The 19,356-nt window shown below is 44.3% G+C and overlaps 1 protein-coding gene and 1 long non-coding RNA gene across 3 annotated transcripts; both read left to right on the top strand.

The window, feature by feature from the left end:
- Positions 1 to 5,820: 5,820 nt before the first annotated feature.
- On the top strand, positions 5,821 to 7,061 carry LOC139074736 (uncharacterized). Its single transcript, XR_011524427.1, has 2 exons — positions 5,821 to 5,925; positions 6,819 to 7,061. It is a non-coding gene; the product is annotated as an uncharacterized lncRNA (long non-coding RNA).
- Positions 7,062 to 12,059: 4,998 nt separating this feature from the next.
- Positions 12,060 to 18,834, top strand: COX6A2 (cytochrome c oxidase subunit 6A2). Of its 2 annotated transcripts, none has more exons than XM_070566487.1 (4): positions 12,060 to 12,477; positions 17,412 to 18,258; positions 18,457 to 18,593; positions 18,704 to 18,834. In XM_070566487.1, exons 2-4 carry the CDS (start codon positions 18,186 to 18,188, stop codon positions 18,785 to 18,787), a joined length of 294 nt encoding a protein of 97 aa, XP_070422588.1. In that variant the 5' UTR covers positions 12,060 to 12,477; positions 17,412 to 18,185; the 3' UTR covers positions 18,788 to 18,834. The 2 variants fall into 2 exon arrangements, with proteins under 2 accessions (XP_070422588.1, XP_008512571.1); XM_008514349.2 differs by having other exon boundaries at positions 12,225 to 12,477; positions 17,480 to 18,258.
- The last annotated feature ends 522 nt before the right edge of the window (positions 18,835 to 19,356 follow it).

Consider the following 19,356-nt stretch of genomic DNA (forward strand, 5'->3'; position numbering starts at 1 on the left):
TCACCCATGGGGCCCAGGAAGGTTGGAATCCTGATGAAAAAACTTCCTAGGATTTTGGGGTTCTTTCCAGTTTTAAAGTTGTATGATTATGGGACAAATCTACTTCTCCAAGGACGATAATCCTTGTTGGTACAACTTTCTTGCTTCTTGATGACTTAGTTGACACAACAGGATCTGCTTTCTCAGGACCAAAATAAGCAAATGGGATCAAACTTGGTGCTATTCTTTAAAAAGGACACTAACAAGGGACTTCTCTTTTCCAACCCTTGGGCATTGTTTTAGGAAGATGTAATGCTTGGAGCTGTCACAGCCATCTTGTGACCAGGAGGGGACAAGCCTGAAGAGAAAATCCAATATACTAATGAAAGCAGAGGAGAAAGATGGAAAGAACCTGGGTTTTGATAATGTTGTAGGGCCACTAAATTAATTGACTACAAAACCACCCTGCCTCCAGGATTCCTGTTATGTGAGACAATAAATTTCCTTATTGTTCAAGCCTATTTGAATTGAGTGTTTTTTATATTCACCAAAAGTGTTATGAATGATAGATCATTGAAAAGTCATTTCCCTTCCTTCCTGTAATCTCCTTTTAAAAATATTTCTCTTGAGATCCATATGTTATCTAGAAGTGTGTTGTTTTATCTGTAGGTATTTTGGAATTTTCCCATTATCTTTCTGTTGCAGGTTTCTAATTTAATTCCACTGTGCTCTTACAGTATACTTTTCATGATTTCTATTTTTTTAAATTTGTTGAGATGTGTCTTATGGCCCAGAATGTGGCCAATCTTGGTGAATGTTCTCTGTGAGCTTGAGAAGAATGTAGTTATTGGGTAAATATTCTATAAATGTCAATTAGATCCAGTTCATTGATGGTACTGCTCAGTTCCACTATATCCTTATTGATTTTCTGCCTATGGATCTGTCACTTACTGATAGAGGAGTGTTGAAGTCTCCAACTATAAAGGTGAGTTGACCTATTTCTCCTTGCAGTTTTATCAGTCTTGCCTCATGTATTATTTTTTTCCCCCGAGGAAGATTAGCCCTGAGCTAACATCTGCCAATCCTCCTCTTTTTCTGAGGAAGACTGGCCCTGAGCTAATATCCGTGCCCATCTTCCTCTACTTTATACGTGGGATGGCTACCACAGCATGGCTTGCCAAGCGGTGCCATGTCTGCACCCAGAATCCAAACCAGTGAACCCCAGGCCACCGAAGCAGAATGTGTGCACTTAACTGCTGTGCCACCATGCTGGCCCAATGCCTCATGTATTTTGATGCTCTGTTGTTAGGTGCATATACTTTAATGATTGTAGTCTTCTTGGAGAATCTACCCCTTTATCACTATGTAAAGCACGCTTTTTTTGCTGGTAGATCTCCTTGCTCTGAAGTCTGCTTTGTCTAAAATTAACATAGCTACTTCAGCTTTCTTTTGATTAGTGTTAGTGTGACATATCTTTTTCCATCTCTTTAGTTTTAATCTGTGTCTTTATGTTTGTCGTAGTCCTTTCAGGCTGCTATAACAAAATATGACAGACTGGGGAGAAACAAGAAAAATCTATTTTTTAACAAGAAAAATTTATTTCTCATAGTTCTGGAGGCTAGGAAGTCTGAGATCATGGTGCCAGCATGATCAGGTGAGGATTCTTTTCCTTATTCATAGCCGATGTCTTCTCACTGTGTCTTCACATGGCAGAAGGGGCTAGAGATCTCTCTAGAGCCTCTTTCATAAGGCACTAGTCCCATTCATGAGGGTCCTACTCTCATGACTTAAGCACCTCCCAAAGGACCCACCTCCTAATACCATCACCACTGGAGGTTAGGATTTCAACATATGAATTTGGGGGGAATACATTCAGACCATAGCAAGTTTGAAGTGGATTTCTTGTACACAACATCAAGTTAGGTCTTGTTTTTGTTTTTGTTTTTAATCCACTCTGAAATCTCCTGTCTTTTAATTGCTGTATTTAGACCATTGACATTTGAAGTGATTATTAATATAGCGGATTAATATCTACTACATGTGTTACCATTTTCTATTCATTATCCATATTCTTTGTCTTGTTGTTACTGTAGTTATTTTTTGTTTTTTGTCTTCCACTCTATCTGCCCTCTCTGGTTTTAACTGAGCATTTTATATGATTCCCTTTTCTCTCCTCTCTTAGCATGTAAATCATACTTCTTTTTTTATGCACCTTTTTTAGTGGTTGCCCTGGAGTTTGCAATATACATTTGCAACTAATCCAAGTCCACCTTCAAATAACACTATGCTGCTTCACAGGTAGTACATGTACCTTACAACAGAATACTCTCCCTCCCATCCCTTAGAATATTACTATCATTTATTGCACTTTTCTGTAAGTTGTAATCACCAAACACATGTTGCTATTATTATTTTGAACAAATTATTATCCGTTAAATCAATTGAGAATACGAAAAATAAAATATTTTATCTTACCCTCCTTTATTCTTTTCCTAATGTACTTTCTTTCTTTATGTATATCTGAGTTTCTGACCTATATAATTTCCCTTCTTTCTGAAGAATTTCTTTTAACATGTCTTGCAAGGCAGGTCTACTGGCAACAAATTTCCTCAATTTTTGTTTGTCTGAGAAAGTCCTTATCTCTTTTTTACTTTGGAAGGATAATTTCCCTGGGTACAGAATTCTGAGATTTTTCTTTCAACACTTTAAATATTTCACTCCATTCTATTCTTGTTTGCATCGTTTCTGAAGAGAAGTCTAATGTAATTCTTATCCTTGCTCCTCTACAAGTAAGATGTTTTCCCCTCTGGCTTTTCCCCTCTGGCTTCCTTCAAGATTTTTCTCCTTGTCTTTGATTTCCTGCAGTTTGAATATGATACACCTAGATTTTTTTTTTTTTTGTATTTATTCTCCTTGGTGTTCTCTGAACTCCCTGGATCTGTGGTTTGGTTTCTGTCTTTAATTTTGGAAAATTCTCAACCATTATTAATTCAAGGATTTCTTCTGTTCCCTTCTCTCTTTCTTCTCCTTCTGATATTTTCATTATACATATGTTACACTTTTTGCAATTGCCCCACAGTTCTTGGCTATTCTGTGCATCTTTTTCATTCTTTTTTTTCTTTCCTTTTCAGTTTTGTAAGTTTCTATTGGTACTTCCTCAAGCTCTTCTCAGCCACATTCAGTCTACCGATGAGCTAACAAAGGCATTCTTCATGTCTGTTACAGGGTTTTCTATTTCTAGCATTTCCTTTTAATTCTTTCTTAGAGTTTCCATCTCTCTGCTTAAGTTACCCATGTAGTGCATGCTGTCTACTTTTTCCATTAGAGCTGTTGGCATATTAATCATCATTATTTTAAATTCCCAGTTGATAATCCCAAAATCTCTGCCATACCTGAGTCTGGTTCTGATGCTTTCTCTGTCTCTTCAAAGTGTGTTTTTTGTCTTTATTATGCCTTGTAATTGTTATTGAAAGTCAGATACGAGGTACCGGGTGAAAGGAACTGAAGTAAACAGGCCTCTTGTGTAAGATTTTATGTTTATCTGGCTAGGAGTTAGGCTGTGTTTTCTGTTTACTGTTTGCTGTAGCTGTAGGTGTTTGAGGCTAAAATTTCCTCTGGTGCCCTTGTTTTTGTCTCCTCTTGTCCTTGGGTTTTCCTAGAGAGTTCTTCTCAAATAATGTCTAAGACATGCATTTCTTTCATTTGGATTCCATCATTGTTATCCAGGAATGCTATTGGTGAGGTGGTAAGGTGCAGGGGGAAGAGATTCTATTGTTCTATGATTAGGTCCCAGGGGAGTCTTTTAGTGAGGCTGTGCCTCTGGGCTGTGACCTTCACAAGTGCTTCTCTGTCCCTCCTCATGTAGTTGCAGTCGAGGGCAGGCCTTGTTATGAAGAAAAGAATGCCCTGGGTGTATTTCAAAATGGCTGTCCCCACCCCAACAGAAGCACAAGAGGAGTTTTCTTTGACCTTTGCTATGAGAACCTAGTTGAGCTCCTGCAGGTAAAACTCATGACAGTGCAGGGGACCCTTAAGACTGAGCCCACCTGGAGGTTTTAACTCTCAACTTTGTCTACACTGAGCCTCCAGCAATTTGTCAATTACAGTTTAAGTTTTCCTACCCTAGTGCCAGCTCCAGAGGTGCACTCCAGTAAAATGTGATTCTCTGTGTCTATCTGTCTGTCTCTTCAATTTTGGAAGCAGCAGTTTGCCCCACGACCTCAATCCTCTGAAAGATCTAAGAAGAGTTGTTGATTTTCAGTGTATTCAGTTTTTAACTTGTTAGAACAGAGTGATGACTTCCAAGCTCCTAACATGCTGGACAGGAAACTGGAAGTCTACTTTGTTTTTTCTTTTTAACATCCCCTTGCCTCCCATTCTTGGCCTTATGGTTTGGGCAAGATTTATCTCACCCCTAGATCCAAGGGCAGGCCCTAATTAAGTTAAGCCTGTCAACGTATCCCATTCCCCTTGGTCAGTGTGATTGGTTCAGATCCAATGGAATATGAAGAAATGTGTGCTAGGGCTTCTGAGACAGAGAAACTTCCTCTCTCTTTCACTGGGATTTGCTAGAAAAGATGTTCTCTTCTCCCCTGGATGTGAGGCATAGGATTTGAGGTCAGGATTTAGGATACAGCCTGAGGGTGAATCCAACATCATAGAAGGTGGAATGGTGTCTCTCCTAGGGCTATAAACACTACCCTGACATTTGTGATAATAATTTCTTGCTTGTCTTTATAGTTTCTCATCTATATATGGGTTTCTAAACAATAGTCTGTGACTTTGCCTGATTTTGGACCTTATAAAAGTGGAATTGGACTTTATGTATTCTGTCTTGCTTCTTTTGTGCCACAGTGTTTGCAAGGTGCATCCCTGTAGTCGCATATGGTTGTAGTCAATCGTTCTGTTGCTGCGTAGTATTCCACCGTTTGAAATACTATTAATTTATATACCCATTTGACTATTGATGAACTGATTGTTTCCAATTCTTGACTACTAGAAACAGTGGTTCTAGGACCATTTTGTACTCATATACAGGTATGTGAATTTCTAGTGAAATTTTTGAGTCTTTATCTTTTGTTCCACCCTGTGAGAATCACTGCTTTTTAGAACTACCAGGCCTATTCTCAATCATTTAGTTGGACCCTTCCTAATTTTACACGGGCCACCTGAGGCGAAGGGGGAGTGGTGACTGGCCTGAGGTCACTCAGGCAGCTCGTGGCAGAACTTAGACGACAATCAGGGTCCTTTCCAGATGTAGTCCACTTCTGGGAACCGGAGCAGATATGTGGCTGCCAAAGCTGAAGGGACTTGGCAGAGGGGCACGAGGGTAAGATGTGTGAGGCATTAGCCTCTAGTGCAAAGTTTAAGGGGCACGAAAATACTCACATCAAGATAAACAATACTTTGGTGCAAGTTTTTTAAAAATCAGACAAGTAAAGCCACTGCCAGCCACCTGTTTTTGTAAATAAGGTTTTATTGGAACCAGGGCCATGATTAGGGTGAGGTGAGTCAGGCAGGGTCGTGAAAATGCTGGGTTGAATCCCGTCTTTATTTAAAATTTAGATATTTTTGTTCACCATGAATTTTTTTATTAATTTTGATTTTTTGAAATATTGCATTAAAATATTTACGTTGATTACTTAGTTTGGGATGCCCGCTTAAATTCCGTGCCAGAAGCCAGCGTCTCACTCGCCTCACCCTAATCCTAACCTTGCATCTCGTCCCTCCTCAATGTGGCCGTCTTAAACCTCCAGCGCTTTCCAGCCCGGCTCCCCATCACCGCCTCCTGACCCTAGGAAGCGCTGTAGTCCAGCCCTCGACACGTCGTTCCCTCTCTCAATTCCCAGGTGACGCGCGCGTCCGGGAGCCTGGGGGAGGAGCGCGCTCAAGGCCGCCGGGCCTGGGTGCCCGGCTGAACGCTCGCTGCGGTGATCTGGCTTAACGGTGGGCACGGGGCTCTACAACTTCTCGCTTGAGGAAAGCTCGCCCCTAGCCGTTTTCTCTCTAGTTGAGGACTGGGATGGCGGTTCCTACGCGGCTCTTTGTGGTGTGCTCACTACTCTGACCGTTTCGCCCCCTTCCCAGGAATGCCAGGGCTCAGATGGGGAAAGTTTTTTGGGAAGTGAGAAGCAAGCAAGACGGGCCAGGAAAAGAGCGCCCCTTGGCCGAGGCTGGATAAGGATGCTCGGGGCCCTCAGCATCCCACTCTCGGGGGCTAGGAGGACTCCCTCATACTTGGCTTCCGGAGCTGGGGTCAAGGCACCTCCTACTCCCGGCGCCCCTTGCGAGGGACTACATTTCCCAGCAGGCCCCTTGGAGGCTGCCGGCGGAGGGGCCTCAGCGGCGTCCCTTTGCAGAGCCCGGCGCCCTGCTGCGAGGACTCGGCCTCGGAACCTTCGTGATCCCTCGTTAGTCGGCCCTCGCGGGCCTGGGGCTTTCAACAGCGCCTTAGATGGCCTTCCCGGAGTTGGGGTGTGGCCTTATTTGGAGAGTGGGGGTGACTGGCTCGTCTCCACTGTGCAGGAGTCTGGCGGGTGTGGGATCTCTCTGGGTAAGAGCTTGCGCAGGGCCGCAGCCCGGGCCTGTTGCCTCCTACCTGGAGCAGGGCGCATTTCTGAAAACACGCCTCTGCCGAGGCCTTTTGATGGGACGCTCCGTGAACCCCCGCAAGCACGTTGGTTGTATCAGAGGTAGAAGGGGCAGGACAAGCATTTCCACTGCCCTTTACAGCTTTCCACCCTCCGTTTGATACTGGCCCTGATATCAGTTTCCCTACATATATGTGATTAAAACCAAAGCACTCCTTCCCTGCTTACTCCCTGGCTTCCTGCCTCCAGAATCCACTACCCACCACGGAGACAAATGGCCAAGGACAACCACCTGGATTTGTTATCTCCTCCTTGCTATGGGCTGGTGGGAAAGCTGCGACCAGCAAGGCGGTATGCTCCCCCTCCCTTGCCTAAAACCCCAAATAAAAACCCTTCCTTTTAGGTTTTCAGGGAGTTTGGGATTTCAGCATTAGCTGCCCTTTCTCCCTGTTCAGCGCTGTGCAATAATAAAATTCCTGTTTTCTCCCACTACACCTGGTGTCAGAGATTGGTTTGCTGCGCAATGGGTGAGTGAACTCACTCCAGGTTTGATATCACATTCTCATCCTGGAGTCCAGTTATTGGGTTAGCTAGCTCATCTGACAACTATTCCTCAAGCAGCGCTTACTGCACTGCAGCTCCTCCTCTAAGAATCTAGGCCTCCTGCTGCTATTCCCAAGGCCTTCCCCTGGATTCTGCGTTTAACACGGCCCCACATACACAGTGGCATAAACACCTGCCTCCCTCGGGTCCGGCTTTCTCAGAACTCTGCACTAAACCACTGAGACTAAAAGTGTGTATATCTCCAGCCCAGAGACACTCATTTAGGCTTAGATGATTTGGTGATAGATTTTGATCATGTAATATTGAGTCCAGCTACAGAGTGCTGCACCCTCCTCAGTTCACTTCAGGGCCTTGACCTTAGTTTCTTAGTATCCTGGACCCATTTCTCAGAAGGAAGGCACTGTAGTGAAAGAAGGATAAGCTGTGGTTACTGAGGATAAACTGAGCTATCCCATTAGTTCAAAGGTTCTCAGTCTTGGGTGTATGTTACTATTATCACTCCTGGGTGCAGCCTGGGCAAACGAATTTTTAGAAAATAATTCTAATGTGCAGCCTAGGTCGAGACCCATTGCTTTAACCCATAGGGCAGACAGGATGGGGCCTGGGATGACCAGAAACACTGGGCCAGGCACCTTCAGCTGGGAGCAGCCTCAAGTTTTTATCCCAGTGTGCTGCACAGATTGTTTTTAGCGTTTTCTCTGTGTCCCATAGTGTGAAAATAATCGGGGAGCCCTGCCCTACAATAAGAAATAGATCTGACAGACTTGTCAGATAATTGGAAGAAAGGCAAAACAACCAAAAAGACCAATAGGAAACACAATAATAGCAGGAAGAGGTAAGGAAAGCCTGGACTAGATTAGTGACAGAAAATGTAGGAGGGGACAGCTGTGATAGTCACAGAAAAAATGATGGATTATGGTGGCTAAATAGATAAAAGTTTTTGACAGCCTGTGGCACTTTTAATTGTCACAGGCTAATTGCACTAACATGTCCCAGCTGACTCCCAGAGGAGAGTTGCCAGGACTGCTGTGGTCTTCCTGTGGCCCTCAAGAGCGTGAATGGGCCGGGGTCGTTGTGTCTGACCCATCCCAGGCACTAGCAAATTAAACGGCAGCCATTCCTAATATAAGAAGAGCTTCTGCTTTGTGGAGACCAGAGGCTTGCTTCTGTGGAGCAGCAGGTGTGCTCCTGGGGATGATACCTACACAAGAGATTCAACAGGGAGAGACTAAGCTCTGTGCATGGCATGAAGATGCTCATTAGAGCTCTCTCTATAATAACGATATATTCCAATAATAAAGAAAATGAATAAAATCTGGTATTTGAAGCAAAAGAATTGTATGTAACCATTAAAATATCATTATGAAAGAATATGAATGAACCAGCAAATGTACATGAGTAAAATAAGAGTGCACATCTTTTTAGAAAGCAAATTTAGATTCAGCTTTGCTTGGAGTAGTTGCCTCTTGCTCAGTATCTAAACTGTGATTATAGAGTAGTTAAAATATGTAGGTATGTTGGCAAACCCTGAAGAAACATGCAAACGTGAAAATATTTTCTTAGAGCAGGTGGAATTATGGAGGAAAGGGGGTTTCTTTTTCAAAATTGTCTTAATGAGAGGCATGGTAACATAGAAATTAGGAGGCAGCTCTCAAGCCAGATTGTTTGAGTCCTGGTTCTGCCACTTACCATATGGATGACCTTTGGCAAGGTTAGGACCTTTCATTGCCTCCATTTCTTCATCTGTAAAATGGGAAAATAGTCTCTATCTTAGTGAGTTGTTGTGAGGTTTAGTCAATATATGGAAACTCTTAGAACAGTACCTGGCACATAGTAAGTACTCTATAAGTACTAGCTATTTAAACTGTTATTGTTTTACTTATACTTTAATAAAATCTTTTAAAAATAATTGGGCAATCAGCATCGATACTCCTGTCTACCCTCCACATCTTAGAAAAAGCTTGGCATATCTGTGCTGACAGCTTTATTGAAGTGACATGTAATAAAATGCACCCATTTTAAGTGTACTGTCTGATGATTTTTGATAAATGCATATACTAGTGTAACCACCATCACAATCAAGATATATGACATTTCCATTACCCCTCAAAGTTTTCATGCCCTTTAGCAGTTAGCCACTCCCTCCCCCACCCAGCCCCATAGATCTGCTTTCTCCCCCTATAAATTAGGGGTTTTTTTGAAGATTGGCACCTGAGCTAACATCTGTCACCAGTCTTTTTCCTTCTTCTTCTTCCCCCCAAAAGTCCCCAGTAGATAGTTGTATATTCTAGTTGTAGGTCCTTCTGGTTGTGCTATGTGGGACGCCACCTCAGTATGGCCTGATGAGTGATGCCATGTCCATGCCCAGGATCCCAGCTGGCAAAACCCTGGGCCACCAAAGCAGATTGTGCAAACTCAACCTCAGCCACAGGGCTGGCCCCCTCTATAAATTAGTTTTGCCTATTGTCAAATTTCATATAAATGGAATACAGTATGCACTCTTTTGTATCTGGCTTCTCTGGTCTAGCATAACTTTGAGATTCATCTATTTGTTGCATGTAACAATAATTGTTCCTTTTTGTTGCTGAGTAGTATTCCATTATACAGATATCCCACAATTTGTTTATCCCTTCACCAGTTGATGGACGTTGGATTGTTTTCAGCTTTTGCCTATTATGAATAAAGCTACAATGCAGATTTGTAAAAACGTCTTTGTGTGGACATGTTTTCATTTTTCTTGGGCAAATACCTAAGAGTAGAATTGCTGGGTCATATGGTAAGGGCTGTTTAATTTATTGTGAACAAACTATCAAACTGTTTTCCAAAGTGGCTGGATCATTTTACGTTTCACCAGCAATGTATGGGCATATCAGTTGCTCCACATCCTTGGCAACACTTGGTATTGTCAGTCTATTTAATTTTAGCCATTCTAGTGGGTGTGTAGTGGTACTCATCATGGCTTTTAATTTGCATTTCCCTGGTGACTGATGATAGCACATCACTTTTAAATAGTACCTCACTCCTGGGGAAGGAAGGAGAGAGATGAGTCAAAAGAATTTTCACCATTTCAAGCTTAGATGTCCAAGAGAGTGAAAACTAATGCCACTGACAGAGTGAAATTGGGAGTCAGCAATTATTTGGCAGAGGGATATTAAATCTGAAGTGATGGCAGAGCATTAAGGGGGAAGTATCCAGGGAGCAGCATGAGTTGCAGGCTTGGAGCTCAGGTAAGAGGTCAGGGGCAGATATCAGTAGAGCTGTGAAGTGAAGCACAAGCAGGGGGGCCCAGAGAGTGAACCGAGGGCCAGGGATCAAGTCTTGGGATTCAGAGAGGCCAGAAGCAGTGTCCCCCAGTCCTCATTTCCAAGTAATGGGAAACCTAGACTAATAGCCTCGATAGGCCTAAAAACAGAATTAGCATACTTCTATATGAGCCACTGGGATATTTACTAGTCTTATTGCAAACTCTCATCTTGGTTAATTTGACTTTTGAGATTTAAAATTACAAGTTTACCTATAGTCTCTTTTTAAAAATTAGACTTTCCAATCTTGTCTGTGACAAATTGTTTAATTATCTTCTTGGCCTGAGTGGCTCCCTTCTGTTAATCACCTTAGCCAATAAAACACTAATGTCTTTTCTTCTGCTGTTGAAGTTGATTCTTTCTTGATGGTTTGTGCTCAGATGTTCCAGGCTAATATGAATGATCCTTCCTTGCTATACTTTCATTCAGGATGAAGATGACAAAAGTCCAAGACAACTAAAAATCTTGTAACCCCAAGTGATGTTTTAAATTAAATCTTACTATCAAGACACACTGACTATTTGATTCTGAAAGCAAAATCTTCTTTACAGAAAACTATCGGTATCTATCTATAAATAGAAAACTATTTATAGAAAACTATCTTCTGTGGTTTATTCTCCCTCTCTGGAGGGAATTATGGTGCAGGAATCTGAAATCTCCAATTTCTTCCACAGGAATTGGGAACAAGAATGAGGACAAGTTTATTCAAGAGGAAGGGCCCAGTAACAGAGAACATCAAGGGATATGCCCAAGAACAGTGTCATCTATTTCTAGACTCAACCTCAAGAAACTTCAGATGACGTTGCCAAGAATCTTAAATTAGAGAAATCTCAAGATAACTCCTTGAAGATTGGAGGCTGGGTACCACTCCCACACTGTGAACTCACTGGTCATGGGAAACCTGTGCCTGGTACAAGACCCTACAGCTGCACCCACGGTGGCAAGAGCTTCCGGCATAGTTACTCTCTGACCCATCATCTTCGAAGTCATGCAGGTGAGAAGCCTTCCCCCTGTCCTGACTGTGGAAAACGTTCCAGCCAAAGTTCCAACCTCCTCCAGCATCAGCAGACTCACCAGGGAGATGAGCCCTACAAGTGTGGGGCCTGTGGGAAAGGTTTTGCTCAGAGTGCATCCCTCATCCAGCACAGAAGGGTCCACACTGGTGAGAGACCCTATCACTGTCCCCAGTATAGAAAGACCTTCTGTGGAAGCTCCAACCTCATTACGCACTAGCGAATCCACTCTGGGCAGAAGCCATATATCCGTGGGGGATGTGGCAAGGGCCTTACAGTCAGTTCTCTGCTGCTGCCTCACCAAGGAGTGCATACTGGCCTGAAGCCCTATGTCTGTCCCCAGTGCATTCTTGCAGATTCCAGATTCCAAGTTCACCCTCCATGGTGAACCAGAAACAGTCATGGCTGCCAAGTTTACCTGTTCTGAGTGTGGAAAGAATTTCCCAGCCATCGGCAAGTTCCTTCGACACCAGCTCACCCGTACAGGTGAGAAGCTTTACATCTGCTCCAAGTGTGGGAAGCGCTTCACCCAGAGCTCCTCCCTGATCCGGCATAGAAAGAGCCACTTAGCAGAAAAGCCACACCTGTGTGTAGAGTGCGGCTCTGGCTTCAATTACCCTGTCCACCTGGTCAACCACCAGCGGATGCACTCAGGGGAACGGAATTTGGCTTCTCTGAGTGCCAGGAGTGCTCCTGTGAAGCCTGGAAGTTGACCAGGCACTGGCAGACTGCCCAGCTGGCAGCTCACGAGGCTGGGAGTGATCGGGCCCAGAAGCTATACAGGTGTGGGACTTGTGGGGAACAGTTTGGCAACAGGCTGCTCTGAAACAGCACAAGAGGACTCATAATATAGACCAGCCCTACCGATGCTACCAGTGTGGCCTTGGCTTTGGAGAGGGCACCACACTCCTTTGCCACCATCAAACCCACACTGGAGAGAAGCCCTGCCAGTGTCTTCCATGTGGGAAAGTTTTCAGCCGGAGATCTAACCTTGCCAGACACCAAAGAACTCATGCGGTGCGGCCCTAGGTGAGCCCTTTCTTTGGTAGCCTTGCAGGTGGACTTGGGGATCAGCGACACATTTCCTTCCTTCTCCCAGTACTATCTGTGAAGGCCTTTCTCTACTATCAGTCTTCCTCAGAAGTGCTGAATGTTTGGGTTTGGTTTTATTTTCTTTTTCCTGAATCCTTCTCCTCTCTCCTTTCCCTCAAACCTCACAGTTTGCAGAAGGATTTCGGGAGGTGGTAGGTGAAATGCAAAAGTACTGAAGTACGGGCATGCCCTCAGTTTGGCCAAGGATAATATTAAGTGATGTCTTAATATCAGTGATTAATAAATTATTTCTCTTATGCTTTTTAAAATGTTATTTTAAAAATTATTTGTTGGTTTTCCCAACAATGTGCTATTAGAGTGAAGAAAAAATGCCGAGTTCCTCTATGAGAATTCAAACTGCAAAGAAGTCCTTAATATCCAGTTTCCAAGCTTGCTCCCCGAGTCCTTGATTCCTCTTTCTCTCATTGCACTGCACCTCCAGCTCGGATCCCATCAGGCACCGCATCCTAGTTCTTCTGCTTCAGAAAGTTTTCTCAAGTCCACTCTCTCTTCTCTGTTGCCAGTGCTTCTGCCTGAAGCGCAAATCCTTGTCATCATTTGCCTGGATTATTACAAAAGACTCCTAATCAGCTTCCCCTGCTTCCAGTCTCTGCATTCTGGCTCATCATCCATAGAATCCACTGGTTAAACTTCTCTCTTTTTTTTTTTAACTTTTTATTAAGATTATGATAGTTTACAACCCTGTGAAATTTCAGTTGTACATTATTGTTAGTCATGTTGTAGGTACATCACTTCACCCTTTGTGCCCTCCCCCAAACCCCCCTTTCCCTGGTAACACCAATCAATTCTCTTTGTCTCTATGTTTAACTTCCACCTATGAGTGGAGTCATACAGAGTTCGTCTTTCTCTGTCTGGCTTATTTCACTTAACATAAGACCTTCAAGGTCCATCCATGTTGTTGTGAATGGGACGATTTTGTCTTTTTTATGGCTGAGTAGTATTCCATTGTATATATATACCATATCTTCTTTATCCAATCATCAATTGATGGGCACTTAGGTTGCTTCCACATCTTGGCTATTGTAAATAATGCTGCAATGAACATAAGGGTGCATGGGACTTTTGGAATTGCTGATTTCAAGTTCTCTGGGTAGATACCCAGTAGTGGGATGGCTGGGTCATAAGATATTTCTATTTTTAATTTTTTGAGAAATCTCTATACTGTTTTCCATAGTGGCTGCATCAGTTTGCATTCCCACCAACAGTGTACGAGGGTTCCTTTTTCTCCACATCCTCTCCAACATTTGTCACTTTTTGTTTTGGTTATTTTTGCCATTCTAACAGGTGTAAGGTGATATCTTAGTGTAGTTTTGATTTGCATTTCCCTGATGATTAGTGATGGTGAGCATCTTTTCATGTGTCTATTGGCCACCTGTATACCTTCTTTGGAGAAATGTCTGTTCATGTCTTAAACTTCTCTCTTAAACCTCAAACTCCAACACTAAATCTGAAGTCACTCCCCTGCTTAAAAGCATTGGTGCCTTCCCCACCCCCACCCCCCACCTCCACCCCAAAATGGCCTGCAGAATAGAGTTCAAATGCTTCTGCACAGCATCCATGGCTTCTCAGTTTGGCTTGCCCAACCTCTGCAGCTTTACTGGCCATGGCCCTTCACACCTCTGGGTCTTTACACTTGTTTTATCTCCCTCAACTGCCCAGAATATGCTTCCCCCTTCTCTGTTGCCTAAACTTATCCTACTGATCACGTGAGCCACAGCTCCACTGAAAGCTTTCCCAAACTCTCAATCACACACTTGGTGTGGTAACTGCTGAAGTGGCATAGTTAACCATCGGAAATGTCTGATCACACATCTGTCTCCCCCAGTAGACTGAGCTCCATGAGAGCAGAGACTCTGATACACTGCCTGACTCAGCAAGTGCTCAGTAAATATTAATTGAATCAAGGAACCACTTCCAATTGCTCAAGGTTTTTATGCTAAGACTCAGGTTTCTTTGATCCTTGTCTTCCTGAGATACAGCGTGGACACACTTGGAAAGTTAACCAAAGTGACCACACTTGATCATTGATTCACCTCCTGTTCAACAGTTCTGTGGTTATTTCTATAGTGATAACAGAGAAAAGCAAGTGAAAACAGTGCTGTTTACTTGGGTCCAGTACATTTCATCCATACATTTGTAGTAATGAGATTACCACACATTGTCAGGTTGGTCTCATCCAATTTTCAGCAGCATCAGTGATAGTACAGAAAAGCCTTCAAATGTATTTTCAGTAATCAGCATTTGTGGTGGCAAAATACTGGTTTAGAAAATATCTAAGATTAATAAGTCACCATTTGGGGGCCTCTTTATATATCAGTTAGCATAGTGAACACAGCACGTAGGATGTGAGATGAAGGTCTCATAATGGGAGCAGAAACTTCAGATTCTTGCCCAAGGTATAACCGCTGTCTGGGCTTGAGTTACACGAGTCATGAGGCCAACTGAGCACCAGTGCACCTGGCTCAGCTAAAATCTTGTGTCCCAGCATTAGATACATATTTCAGAGAAATCAGATTGCAGCCTATAGATAGATAGATAGATAGATTGATTGATTACTGAGGAAGATTGGCCCTGTGCCAATCTTCCTCTATTTTGTGTATGGGACGCCACCACAGTGTGGCTTGATGAGTGGTGTGTAGGTCCATGCCCGGGATCCAAACCCATGAACCCCGGGCCACCAAAGCAGAGCATGCGAACCTAACCACTATACTACTGGGCTGGCCCTGTATGTAGATTTATTTTGATACATAACACTACACTATTAGGAAATGGAAGAAGAAAATAAAAGTACAAAGACTCAACCATGAAACTTTTAGCAAGTTGGACTATATCTCAATATGTAATTTATTTGACTACATTTTAACAAACACTAGATGCCTTCACCTCAAGAGGCCATTCAGTTGCACTCATTAAAACCATACATACTCCAGAATGTTTATTAAAGACATTTCTATCTATCATATCAAAAGAAGGCAAAAAACTTTCAATAAAACATGGATCATAGTACAGGGGAACAGAAATTGAAATTTTGCTGGTGAAAGTTTAGAGATCTTTGAAGCTAGAGGTCCATAGCTTCAAAGAAAATGTTTAGCAATTAATGAAGACTTAAAATCCCAACTCAAGCTGCCTTTTTGTTATTTCATGTAACTGAAAAGCCTAAGGATACAGATCTTTCTCAACTCTGGCACATCTTGATCCAGGGGTTCAAATAATATTAACAAGGCTAGATCTCTCCCCATCTTTCAGGTCTGCTCTGAAAAATGATTTCAATATTGGCTTCAATCTGAGTCTCCAAGTCTAGCTGAAGTACTACTGTGTCTCCATAGTCCAAGAAAGAAGTCCCAAAATTGAGACTCATGGACCTGTGCCCCTCCCAAACCAATCACTATGGCCAGGAGAACGGAATGCTCTGATTGGTTAGGCCTGGGTCATGTGGCCCCTCTTGGAGCTGGAGGAGAGAGTCAACCCCACCTGAACTGAAAATGACAGGTGGTGGAGGTGATTTCACAAAGAAAAGCTGGGGTGTTATTATCAGAAGAAGAAGGCATGGGTGTGTTGGACAGATGACACAAAACAATAGATGTCCACTATAACGAGATTCTAGCCCCTCTTTAGACCGTATCATCCTACTGTCATTAGCCCACTGGTGGCCTCTACTCTGATTCTGTCTTATCTCCAACTCCCTTTACTGTTCACCGTAGCTAACCCATGTCCTGTATCATCATTCAGTTGTCTTTCTGGGACAATGCCAATTTCAAATATTCTGTCCTAGAGCATCCATAAATAAAATTAATATTTAGTAGATCACATGTGGAATTGATCTTTGCTTTGGAAAATATGATCATGGTATGTAACAGCCCAGGAAAGAGGCACAGGAGAAACTGACTCGGAGTCATACCCTTCACCACCAACAGCTGAGGAGTGTCTGAAAACGGGCTAGGATGCTACTCACTGGGGTTTACTTAACAACTGGTAAGGTTGTTCTTCTTTCTGCCTAAAGCAAAGAAAAACCTAAACCTCTAGAAACTGGGAGCTTTGGCAGTAGCCCAATTAATTAATTGTATGAGTGAGAACTTGTGAAACAAGGTGGGTAGAAAGACTGCAGGAGCTGGCTCTGCACTGCCTCTACACAGTGATCAGCCTAGAAAAGACTGCCGCAACAGAGGGCTCTGCGTACCACATGAGGGTGACAGCAGCAGAGATGGGAGCAACCCTCAGGGCACTCACCAAGTACCAGCAAGAAAAGCTCTTAGTGGGAACTTCCAAGCTGAGACAAAGGGATGGGAATCCCCAGGGAACTGTTTGGCAATGACCAACAAACTCTGCGTGGAGAGAGGGGAGCCTAGAACCTTTCCAGGTAAAAACACCACTCTTTATTCCATTTGTCAGGTTTGTGGCTGTCCAGCATCTTTTGAATACTCTTCCTATATTTGGGGATTTTCTCCAAGATGCAATTCCTGCTTCCCTAAGGCAGAAGCTGGAACTCAATTTCTCAGCCTTTCTCAAAGCCAGGACCCAGGCAATGACGTAGGTGTTGCCAGTTCGTGCCCACGTGATTCTCTGATTCAGAAAAGAGCAACTCAAGGATGCAAGCTTCATGAAGAATCCATTTTCAAGGAGGGGGTGAGGGTGGAAGAATCTGGCTTTCCAGGGCAACAGTGATGAAGTTTTTGGCATCCACTGTCCAGCAGTGGAACCGTGGTGGTGTCTCACTGCAGCTGGCCCACAGACTGGTGTGTTTCTGCCTGTGTAGATCACAGGCTGCTCTGGCCACACCAGGGATACTGTGAGCTACCTAAGATTCTCAGTTGCTTATCTTTGTGTTTTGTTTTGCTGTTGTTGTTTTGCAGGGAAAGATTCACCCTGAGCTAACATCTGTTGTCAATCTTCCTCTTTTTTTTTTTCCTCTTCTCCAAAGCCCCAGTGCGTGGTTGTATGTCCTAGTTGTAAGTCGTCTTAGTTCTATGTGAGCTGCCACCACAGCATGGCAACTGACAGATAGGTGACATGGTTCCGTTACCAGGTAACGAACCCAGGCCACCAAAGCAGCGAGCACCAAACTTGAACCTCTAGGCCATCAGGACTGGCTCTTGCTTATCTTTTTAAAACTAGTTAGAGTGAGTTCTGTTCTTTGCAAAGAACTGTGGCTAATACATATACCGAGCTACTGTTAGGTGCCAGACTCTAAGCTGGCATATTTCTATGTTACTTTACTCAAACTTCATAAACATGATTTAAGGTACACATTATTATACATTTTACAGATGAAAAAACTTAGATTCGAAAGGACACAATTCAGTCTACAAATATTTATTAAAGGCCTACTGTGTGCCAGCCACTGGGAAGACAGTATTGAAAAGAACAGTTCCCTGCAACAATAAAAAGAAAGGCATATATTGTATTTTAAATGTCCGCTTACCAAAATAAGAGGCACAGTATAGCAGCTGTCTGGAGAGAAGGACTTCATGCCAGTCAGGCCCCATTTTAAATATAGAAAACCCCTAAAAATAGCCACCCATATTACAGACTCAACAGGTGATTGGCCCAAAAACAGGGGAGGGGAATGTAGGCCTCAGTGAAGGAGAGTCAAAGGACAGTCTGTGGTTCCCGGCTTCTCTCGCGGAATGGCTCTGCCTCTGAGGTCCTTGAGTCGGGGCTTGGCCAGTGCAGCCAAGGGAGACCATGGAGGGGCAGGAGGTGAGTAGGGCTGGGGCCTTACCCTGTCGCTTCCTGACCTTGCCCACCCGTCCCCCCCATCCCACTCTGGGCCCTTCCAGGGTCCTGGCGACACCCCCAACCAGTCAACCTCCCCCTCCCCCCCGCCCCACCCCCAATTCCTCCCCAGTCCTTCCAAGGCCCTCGCCGCTTCTCTCACCCCTGCCTCTCCCGCTGCAGCCAGCACCTGGCGCCTCCTGACCTTCGTGCTGGCCCTCCCCAGCGTGGCCCTCTGCACCCTCAACTCCTGGCTCCACGCGGGCCACCGCGAGCGCCCCGAGTTCATCGCCTACCACCACCTCCGTATCCGCACCAAGGTACGAGGCCTCAGCACCGGAGTGGGAGCGAGCGGGCGGGCAAGGGGGTGCAGGGGGACCCCAAGGCCCGGACAGCGCTGACGACTCGCTCTCCCTTCCTCTCTCCACAGCCCTACTCCTGGGGAGACGGTAACCACACCCTTTTCCACAATCCCCGCGTCAACCCTCTGCCCACGGGCTACGAACAGCCCTGAGGCCCGGGCGGCCGCCCCCAGGTGCAATAAAGGTGTAGAAGCTGTGAGTGTCCGCAGGTTCCGTGGGGACCACAGGGTGACGTCGGGGGCGGGGGGCCGGCGGCGTCGGTGGCTCTCCCACTGGGCGCTTCCACACAAGTGCAGTTGGCGCTCCATGTGCTCCTCCCAAGGCCTTGGTTTGGAAGGTGCTAGGGGGAATATCCTTGATGAACAGGTAGGAGATTGTTGCTGCTTCTCTCTCACCTATTAATAATTAGGGCTCTGGGCTGTAAACAAACGGCTTTCACAGACACAGTAACTCTGGGAACAAGACATAATTTTGGTTCCCGTTCTCCAGAGGAGGAATTTGAGATTCTCAGAGATTAAATGACTTAAATTCAGGCAGCTCATGAGAGGCCCCATGGGAACCCAGAGCTGCAGGCCCTCAAGTACCACTTTTTGCCTGACACACACTGACAGCATGTGGGAATTCCAGCTATCTGGAGACAACCCTGATTTCAAACGTAGGATCTACAGCCCTATGTGTGAGCCTTCATGATCTAATCCTTGATTTGGAATATTGCAGGCAT

This window comes from Equus przewalskii, chromosome 12 (assembly GCF_037783145.1).
Source record: "Equus przewalskii isolate Varuska chromosome 12, EquPr2, whole genome shotgun sequence".
NCBI classification, from domain to species: domain Eukaryota; kingdom Metazoa; phylum Chordata; class Mammalia; order Perissodactyla; family Equidae; genus Equus; species Equus przewalskii.